General features: G+C 48.1%; 1 protein-coding gene across 1 annotated transcript; it reads right to left on the bottom strand.

The window, feature by feature from the left end:
- Positions 1 to 3,331: 3,331 nt before the first annotated feature.
- LOC309830280 (2-iminobutanoate/2-iminopropanoate deaminase-like) lies at positions 3,332 to 4,031 on the bottom strand. Its single transcript, XM_082666743.1, has one exon. It carries the CDS (start codon positions 3,970 to 3,972, stop codon positions 3,559 to 3,561), a length of 414 nt encoding a protein of 137 aa, XP_082522869.1. The 5' UTR covers positions 3,973 to 4,031; the 3' UTR covers positions 3,332 to 3,558.
- Positions 4,032 to 9,588: the final 5,557 nt, after the last annotated feature.

Below are 9,588 nucleotides of genomic sequence, written 5' to 3'. Positions count from 1 at the left end.
CCATCCACACCTGCCTCTCCAGGGAGAGCCCAGTGGTCCGAATGCTGCCAGATCGAAGTCACCTGTTTGCTCTTCTGGTTCCTCTGCAAGGACTGTGAGCTCCTAGAGGGCAGGACTATCATTTCGCACAGACTCCCTAACGTCCAACACGGCGTGTGTTGAGTGAGTCGAATGAATGACACAATAAGTGAATGAAGGGGCTGCATATGAGGCCAGCCTGTCCCCGTGGTCTCCAGTGAGTTTCCCAGACACAGCTCAAGCAAATAACCCTAACCTGGTTACACTCCACCCAACAGACAAGATCAAGGGCAGGTCGAGGTTGGGAGCTATGAATCCAGGAAGCCCCAGGCCTTGCCACAGGGCACTGCTGAAGGCCAAGTAAATCCCATCCCTCCCTCACCTCAGGCCACCCTGTCGATGATCCCAGAAATCTGTCCCGCACCTCAGCTCCGCTGCCTGAGGACACCTCTGGGCTTCCTGTCAGACTTTTCTGCAGAGGACGGGAGGGATGGGATTTGATATTAGCTGACATTTACCGCCTGCCAGGGATTTGCGAAAGGCTTTCTATGTATAATTTCATTTAATCCTCACATTCCCACTGTACAGTTGGGGAAAGTGAAGCACAGAAAAGTTCAGCAACTTGTGAGGATGCAGTTTCAGAAAGTGTCAGGGCTGGGATTTGATCGTAGCTTGTCTCCCTCCACTATGATTTGAATTTAGGATGAACAGTGGGCCTTTCTTGGCTCACTGGCTTGCAGGGGCCATGGGCTACCTGGGGATAAGCTGGTCTTCCTTCCCTCAGTGCGGTTGAGAAGCAGAATCTGAGGGAACCTGCAGAAGTGACCTTGTTACCACAGTAACAGCCCTGTCACTGCAGCTGGGATTTTGCAGGCAGGATATCAGTGGTACCAGCACATGCCCCGCCTGAGAAGTTCAGGCAGCACCAAAGTGGCTGCACCTGTTAGGGTTCCAGGGCGGTGAGTGGGGCAAAGCCACAGAGGTGGGCCCAGGGGTGAGGGGCCCTGCTGTATTGTGTCAGACTGAGGCAACTTCCAAAATATACAACATGCAGGACAGTGCCCATCGTGGAATAATTGCTTTTCTATTCAAAAACCTTCAGTGGCTCCAAATAATCTGCTGTGATTTACCCCTGTGGGATGAATAGGATGTAGACTGGCCATAATGTGTTTTTTCACCATTAAAAACAAACATCTAGGGAGTTCCCTGGCGGCCCAGTGGTTAGGACCTGGCGCTTTCACTGACGTGGGCCGAGGTTCAGTTCTTGGTTGGGGAACTCAGATCCCGCAAGTGTGGCCAAAAAATAAAATAAATAAATAAAAAGCCATCTGGATTCTAGCTCTGCCATTCCTCTCCCATCTGGGCTTCTTTCTCACCCCCGCACCCCATGGATCCAGCACAGACCTGCTTCAATTTTCACCTTGACTGCTGTGATAATTTCTCCATTATTCTCCCACTACAAGCATCCGTTGGCTCAACAAGTATTTCTTAGCTGGAGGCTGTGCTTATAGCTGGGGACTCCAAAGAGTAGGCCCACTCCTGCCTCCTGGAACTGGTGGTGCAGCAGGAAGTGCCTGCAACACCAACCATTGTCAAAACCCAGTGTAAAGATATGGGGAGCTCAGGTGTTCCTGAAATGCTCAGGAGGACAGAGGTGAGCTAGGGGAGGCATGGGGTGAAGGGCAGAGAGATGAGAAGCTTGAGGGCTGGGCAGGGCTGGAGCCCAGAGGGCATCATACACATTACACTGCAGGCAATGGATGCGGGGTCCACTGAGGGCAACAGGGAGAGGCAACAACTTGTCCAGTTTCTTTTTTTTTTTGGCTGCACCATGTGGTGTGCGGGATCTTACTTCCCTGACTAGGGATCGAACCTGTGCCCCTGCAGTGGAAGCATGGAGTCCTACCACTGGAACACCAGGGAAGTCCCAACTTCGTCCAAGTTCTAACCTGATTACCCCACCATGGGCTCACCAGGATAGCCCTGGGACCCGATAACAATTCCAGCCTTGGTCTCCCTTGTAAAAAGGGGGGACTGGGTGAGATAGTCTTTCAAACCTTTGAACAATTTTAAACCCTAGAGAAAGGTCAGATTTGCACCACAGAAAGTTTTCTCAGGCTGGGGAAAGGCTACGCCAGGCCTCTCTCGCTGCTCCCTAATCCATCCTAGGATACCTGAGGTTACAATAAAGGGCCCACACCCCCTCCCCATTAACTTGGAATGTTGGACTTTTTATTTTTCAAAGTAAATTAGAAGTTTAATATATAATGGAATAGAGCTTTAAAATGTCAAGTCACTGTAACACTAGGGATACTTTAATAGGAGGTAACTGAAAAAAACAATCTTGGAACGTTACAACCACAGTGAAAATGGATGAACTATATCTGCATAGACCAACCAGGAATGAGCTCTAAAATGTAGCTTAATCAAAGAAGGGTTCAGGAGGGCCTGTGGAGTGTGAACCCATATGTTTTTTGTTTGTTTGTTTGTTTTGTTTTGTTTTTGGCTGCATTGGGTCTTCGTTGCAGTGCACGGGCTTCTCATTGCGGTGGCTTCTCTTGTTGCAAAGCACGGGCTCTAGGCGTGTGGGCTTCAGTAGTTGTGGCCCGTGGGCTCAGTAGTTGTGGCCCGCGGGCTTAGTTGGTCCGCGGCATGTGGGATCTTCCCGGACCAGGGATCAAACCCTTGTCGCCTGCATTGGCAGGGGGATGAATAACCACTGCACCACCAGGGAAGTCCAATCCCATATGTTAAAGTTCTCATTTTTTTTCCAACTGTAAAATGAGGATATAAAATAGTGGGACCTCACAAGTTAGTTGTGAGGATTTAATGAGGTTATGCTCCTATGACAGGAACAACGCCTGTAACTTGGTAATCACTCAATAGATGTTAGGCATTCTTACTGTTCTTAAAATTATTTTGGAAACCGTTGGAAGTGTGTACTCCACAATCATAACAGTGGTTGGTGACCCAGACATTATAAGCAAGTAAACACTCACACAAACATGTAATTGTTTTTTTTTTAATCTGCATGCTATTTTAGTTCCATTAGAAAAATATTATCTATATAAAATTTGGTCCAGTTTCTTCTCCTTTACCTCTACCGTTCAAACTTAAATGCTTTAATTTTACTCAAGTAAAAGCAGAATCATGTATCTGACATGAGAACTAAATAGTTCACATCATTAAATTAATAGAGTCTAATTGAATTAGGTGTGCTCTTTATTATTTCTCAGGAATAGTAACTCATCTTTCCTACATGCTATTTCCCTTTACTTTTGTTTTTCTGAGTAACTATGTAATGTGTGTCTCTTTTCCCACATCCAGTAATATGAGTGTTATAGAAGTGTAATTTATAACATCAGTAACTAGATTCATCATTAATCTTCAACTCGTGTTCAATTCCCCTTATTATATGGTATTTCCATAATAACTTCAGATATTTCAGTCAACCGTACACTTTCCAACAAATACTGTAAAAATTAAGATGTTAATTTTAAAACATTATTAAAATTCCAGACTGAATAACACTGGGCCCACTTAGAGCGATGCTGTCACTAGAGGTCCTTGGACAGCTACTGCTTCAATCTCAACACGGCCTCCTTTGGGCAAAGCAGCAACCTGGTAAGCAGCTCTTGCAGGAAAGCTACTCTGGAAATATTGCTTGTAGATGTCATTGACAGTATTGAAGTTGTTTATGTCAGCCAACAAAACAGTTGTTTTTACCGCATTCATCAAGTCACAGCCTGCTGCTTTCAGAATTTCACCCACGTTTGTAAGAGCTTGTTTAGCCTCTTCTGCCACCCCTCCTGGCACAAGCTCTCCACTTGCAGGATCCATGCCTAGCTGTCCTGAAATGTAAATGGTCCTGTCGACTAACACAGCCTGACTGTAGGGACCAATGGCCGCTGGGGCTTTCGCGGTGCTGATCACCTTTCTGATCAAAGACGACATGGCTAATCCTTTTTCCTTGCCGCCCCTCGAAGACAGCTACCACGTATGCTGCTTCTACTCATGTCTCACGGGTCTCATGTGATTGTTAATTATGATAAACGCAAAGCAGGAAAACGGACCTGAGGGACAAGCGTGGGAGTCAGCAAGCAAAGGGAAGGATACAGGCTTTGGGGTCTCCTCCCCAGACCACGAGAATTCAGTACTCAGGAATTAGGGAAAATGAGACTTCATGCTGAAGGGAGAAAGGTTACTAAAAAGAAGCTGAGAGGGCTTCCCTGGTGGCGCAGTGGTTAAGAATCCGCCTGCCAATGCAGGGGACACGGGTTCGAGCAATGGTCCCGGAAGAGCCCACATGCCGCGGAGCAACTAAGCCCATACACCACAACTACTGAAGCCCCCGAGTGCCCGTGCTCCCCAACAAGAGAAGCCACCGCAATGAGAAGCCCTCGCACCACAACAAAGAGTAGCCCTCGCTCGCCGCAACTAGAGAAAGCCTGTGCGCAGCAACGAAGACCCAAGGCAGCCAGAACTAACTAAAAGAAAATTTAAAAAAATAAAAGTAAAAACACCTGCAATCTACAACTTAGAGATAACAGCTATTAACATTTTGTAGTCTACCAGTGTCAGTATTTAAAAAAAATATGTGTATGTGCCTGTGTATTTTACTAAATTTGGATTATACAATGTATAATCCTTTAGCAACCTGTTTCTATCATATATTGCCATACCAGTAAATAACCGACCAGTGGATACTTTTTAAGTCTTTTACACCCTGGGTGCTGCAGATGCAGAGCTAAGCCTGATTTCCCACCTCCAAGGGAGACTGCGATCTAAGGGAGTGAGCAAACGCACCCCTGTGACTCAGTTTGCCCCTCTCTACAATGGGAGTGCCCTTTCTACCTCCCAGCTGTACAGTTTCAAGGACAGAATATTCACTCTGCTGCCCAGGCCTCCCTTCCAAGGGAGACCTGGACTTGATTCTAGGCAGGGAACAACTGCCAGGATCCATCCCAGTGGCCTCCAGGGCTCTGAAGGACAGTGCCCCTTGCATAGTAGGCACTTAAATTAATATATTTCCTAGCTCCACTTCAGCGCCCGGGGCCTCATTGAATTATCACTACTTTACTGTCCTTCGCATGTTTCTCTGCGCAGCGTCCCTGCCTTCCAGGCTGCAGCAGGGACTCCTCCGGGGCCCAGACCGCCCCCTCCCCCACCCGTGGCTGCAATGTGGTTTGCAGTCGCCTTTCTAGCTTCCCCGGCAGACCTCGGGCTCCTCAGGCCCCCAGCGCCTGGCAGAAGGTCCCGCCCAGAGGAAGTTCTCATAAATGTGTGTTGACTAAACAGGAAAGAAAAGCCATCGGCGTGCAGGACCAGGAGGGCGTGTGTTCAATCAAACTCCAAACCCCAATACCAACTCCTCAGGGACGCTTTACAAAATGGAGCGCCGAGAAGTTGAGGATTAGTTGGCCGAACTGTTCCCCCCTTTCCTTGGGAGGCGCAGGAGGAAGGATGAAGGGGGAGGGAGGGGTGCTGGTTCTGGGCAGGAGGAAGGGCCCCTTCGTCCAGCCACTGTGCTCCGCTCCGTGAGTCCCTGGGGTTGAGAAAGGGGGCAGGAGGCCCCGGGCGGGTGTCTGGGGCTGGCATCTCCCGTGTGGTAATCGTGATTGCTCCAGAGCCAGCACTCCCCCTCGCCCACACTTCCTCCCAATCTTCCCACCCCTTGGCCCTGGGCCCGCACCCCGGCCTCCCTCCTTGGGGCTTGTTTATCTACCTGGCCAGGTGTGGGATGCTGTGAGGTGTGCTCCTTCCGCCTCGCTCAGCCTGGGGGCCAGGGCTATAGCGTGGGAAGCTGTTTTGTTTCTGCTGTAAACGAGGGACATCAGTTCAGATGGTCTCCCCTTTAGTAGAGCTAATGAGTTGCTGGGGAGAGGGAGCCCCCTTGATCAGTTTACAAACCCGGGGGGACACGTTGCCCAGACCTTAGGACCTGAGCTCCTCGCGGCAGGATCCAGACCCACCTCTGTGAGGGTCCCCAGTCGGCTGTACAGGGCCTGGACTTTCAGCGGGGAGGGGTGCCGGAGGCTTGGGAAATATTTGCTGAATGAATGAATGAGTGAACCATGTTAAGTACAGCTGCAGTGACCACAGGGTAAAGTAGAAAAGAGCAAGAATTCCAAAGCCAAGCAGACAGGCCTGGGTTCCAATCCATTCTCTGCCAGGTATAACTGTGTGACTTGGGAGAGCTGTTGTCTAAAAAGTTTTGAGCCCCAGGTTCCTGTAAAACGGAAGCAAAACCATTTTACCTTCTTTATGAGATTTGAGTGGCATCTTTGTAGGGTATGTGGCACATAATAGGCTTAATAAACAGTTACTATTGTTGTTAGTATTGTTCACTAATTCGAGAAATGTGCATCAAGCACCTACTGTGTGCCGGGTGCTTTCTAGGGACTTGGAGTTCACTGAACAAAACACAAGACTCTTCTCCTCACGGGGTTTGCATTCAGGCAGAGGAGAGAGAGACAATAATACAGAGTGAAGTAAGCCAGAAAGAGAAAAACAAGTATCACGTATTAATGCATATATGTGGAATCTATAAAAATAGTACAGATAAACCTGTATCCAGGACAGGAATAAAGACACAGACATAGAGAACAGACACGTGGACACAGGGTGGGAAGGGGAGGGTGGGACGAATTGGGAGATTAGGGTTGAAACATATACACTACCAAGCGTAAAATAGCTAGCTAGTGGGAACATGTTATGAAGCACAGGAAGCTCAGCTCGGTGCTTTGTGTTGACCTAGATGGGTGGGATGGGGGAGTCCAATAGGGAGGGGATATAGGTACACATATAGCTGATTCACTTCATTGTACAGTAGAAACTAACACAACATTGTAAAGCAATTATACGCCAGTGAAAAATTGTTTTTAAAAATACAATTGATTTTTGTAAAACAAAACAACAACAACAACAGCAGCAAATGAGTAAATGAAGCCACATGTTTGAAAATGATAAAAGCCAAGGGGGAAAAAAAGCAGAAAAGTATGGGGAATGAGGAGTGCAAGGGGTGGGGCTGGATTGTCATTTTAAATAGGGTGACAGAGTGGGCCTCATTGAGAAGGTGGCGTTTGAGTGAAGAATTTAGGTGAGGGAGACAGATGTGCCAGTATCTCCAGGAAGAGTATTTGCACAGAAGGCACATGCCCGAGCAAAGCTCCCCAGGTGAACCGTGCCTGGTTTGGCTGGGGGCGGAGTGGCGTGGAGGCAGTGAGCTGGGAGATGACGTCAGAGGTCAGGCGGCCAGATCCCACGGGGTAGTGCGGGCCATGGTGAACTTGGCTTTTACTCCAGTTGGAAAGGGGCCACTGCAGGGTTTTGAGCAGAAGAACAACGTGATCTGACTTACATTTTAAAAGGATAACCTGGGCAGCCAGGTTGAGCATAGACTGAACGGGGTGAGGTGTGAGTTTGGGAGAACAGGGGCAGAGGTCCCGGCGGGGCAGTGGTGGCAGTGGTGGCGGTGAGAAGTCGTCGGATTCTGTATCTTGAAAGTGGGGCCAGCTTGGTTTCCTGAGGGTTTGGATCTGGAGTGTAAGAAAGGGAGGAGACCCGGATGACAGCGGTGCTGAGCCTGAACTAGCAGAAGGAATCAGGTGCCACCAACTGAGATGGTCAAGGCTGCAAGTGAACCGGGTTTGGGGAGGAGATCCAGAGTTCAATTTGTATGTATTAAGATCTAGATGCCAGACATGCGCACAAAGATATCTAACAGGCTGCTGATGTGAAACAGTTGTTAGTGCTGCTATGACTATTTTCCTCCGCTTTCACACCCAGTCCTCGTGCCAGCCAGTGAGGACGGCAGGCAGGGGTTATTCCCCCAGCTTGACAGAATGGAAATCCCATAGAGTGTATACCCAACAGAATCGAAAACAGGTATTCAAACAAGTACTGGTACATGAATGCTCACAGCACCACTATTCACAGTCGTCAAAAGGTGCAGATAACTCGTATGTCCATCAGTAGATGAACAGATGTGTAAAATGTGGGATGCCCATACAATGGGATATTATTCAGGCATAAAAAGGGATGGAGGACCAATACACGCTACAAGGTGGATAAACCTCAAAAACATTATATTAAATGAAAGAAGCCAGTTGCAAAAGACTACATATTATGATTCCATTGATATGAAATATCCGGAATAGTTAAATCTATAGAGACAGAGAGCAGATTAGTAGTTGCCGGGGATTGGGGGAAGGAGGAAATAGGGAATGATTACTTAATGGGCACAGGGTCTCCTTTGGAAGTGATGAAAATGGTTTGGAATTAATAGGGGTGATGGTTGTACAACACTGAAAATGCACTAAATGGCACTGAATTATACGCTTTAAAACGTTTACATTTATGTTATGTGAATTTTATCCCAATGAAAAAGAAAAACCCTCTATGAAGAACCTGATGCCAGGCTTATAGCACCCTGCACCATGCAGTGACTCCCACTGCCATTTTTCCGGAAGCCTGTGAAGGACAATCGCCAGTTCCCCATCTCCCTTCGGAGTAAAGTAGCCCAGTGAAGCAAAGCAATGTATCCCCTGCAAGGTACAGTTTACGGCCATTGGATTTTCCAAACTCCAAACCTGGGAATCTGGTCTGACAAGCATGGGATGCACATCTGAAATCAGCCCTGCCCTAGAAAACCTGTGGCTGGGGGTTGCTGGTGTCCCAGGGAAGCTGTACTTCGGGGTCTGTTCCAGTGGGGAAGGAAGGAGCAGAAGTGGCCAACCCGGCTGCTCAGAGCTGCCCTATTTAACCCTTCAGGGTCAAGGCTCCTGAGCTGGAAGGGACTTTATGGATCATCTATGAGGAAATGGAAACTCCAGAAAGATAAATACCTTTCCCCAAGTACCCCAGCCAGTAGACGGCTGAGCTGAGACTAGGAGGAAGGGAGCCGTCGTGGATATGGTACCCACTCCACGTCCAGGAGCCTCAGGGACATTACCTCAACCACTCTGGCGAACAGCTCTTGGCAGCTCCATCTGCAGATGAGATTCAGGGAGGCTTAGGGACCAGGCTCACATCATGCATCTATTAAGAGGCAGGGCTGGCAGCTGAATAGAGGTCTACCTGACTCCTACAATCTGTAATTTTTGCTAGGCCTTTATCTGTCTTCACATGTGTATCCCCAATACGGAGGAAATGGATGAATGAACCAAGCTCTTTCCAGTCTCCCACACCTCCATCCAGCTTCACCCTGATCAGAGTTAACAGACGCTCTGGGGCTGTCACATGGTTGCCATGGTAACTGAACTTTTAGAACTTTTAGAAATAGCAGCTGCAGGCAATCCAGGACAAAACCAGCGAACCCTTCTCTTGCTGCACTAGTTAAGGCTTTTCTGTCCAAGCTGACAAAGGTTAACACAAAGCAGCAAAGACGGGAGATTCCTTAACGTACCTTATTGTTCTTGACCATCCTTGTTGACCAAGGACCCTTTGTTTGCCCCACCACTGCCACCTTCACCACACATCCCTGGTTTAAAAAATGGTATCTACTGAGGACATCTCCCTGTAAGCGGTAATGAAATTGTAACCTCGCTCTTTATACATCAACAGTTACAG

Source organism: Grampus griseus, assembly GCF_964374135.1.
Source record: "Grampus griseus genome assembly, chromosome: 11".
In the NCBI taxonomy this organism is placed as follows: domain Eukaryota; kingdom Metazoa; phylum Chordata; class Mammalia; order Artiodactyla; family Delphinidae; genus Grampus; species Grampus griseus.
The sequence above is the reverse complement of the archived record's forward strand: the minus strand, read 5'-3'. Positions and strand labels throughout refer to the sequence as shown.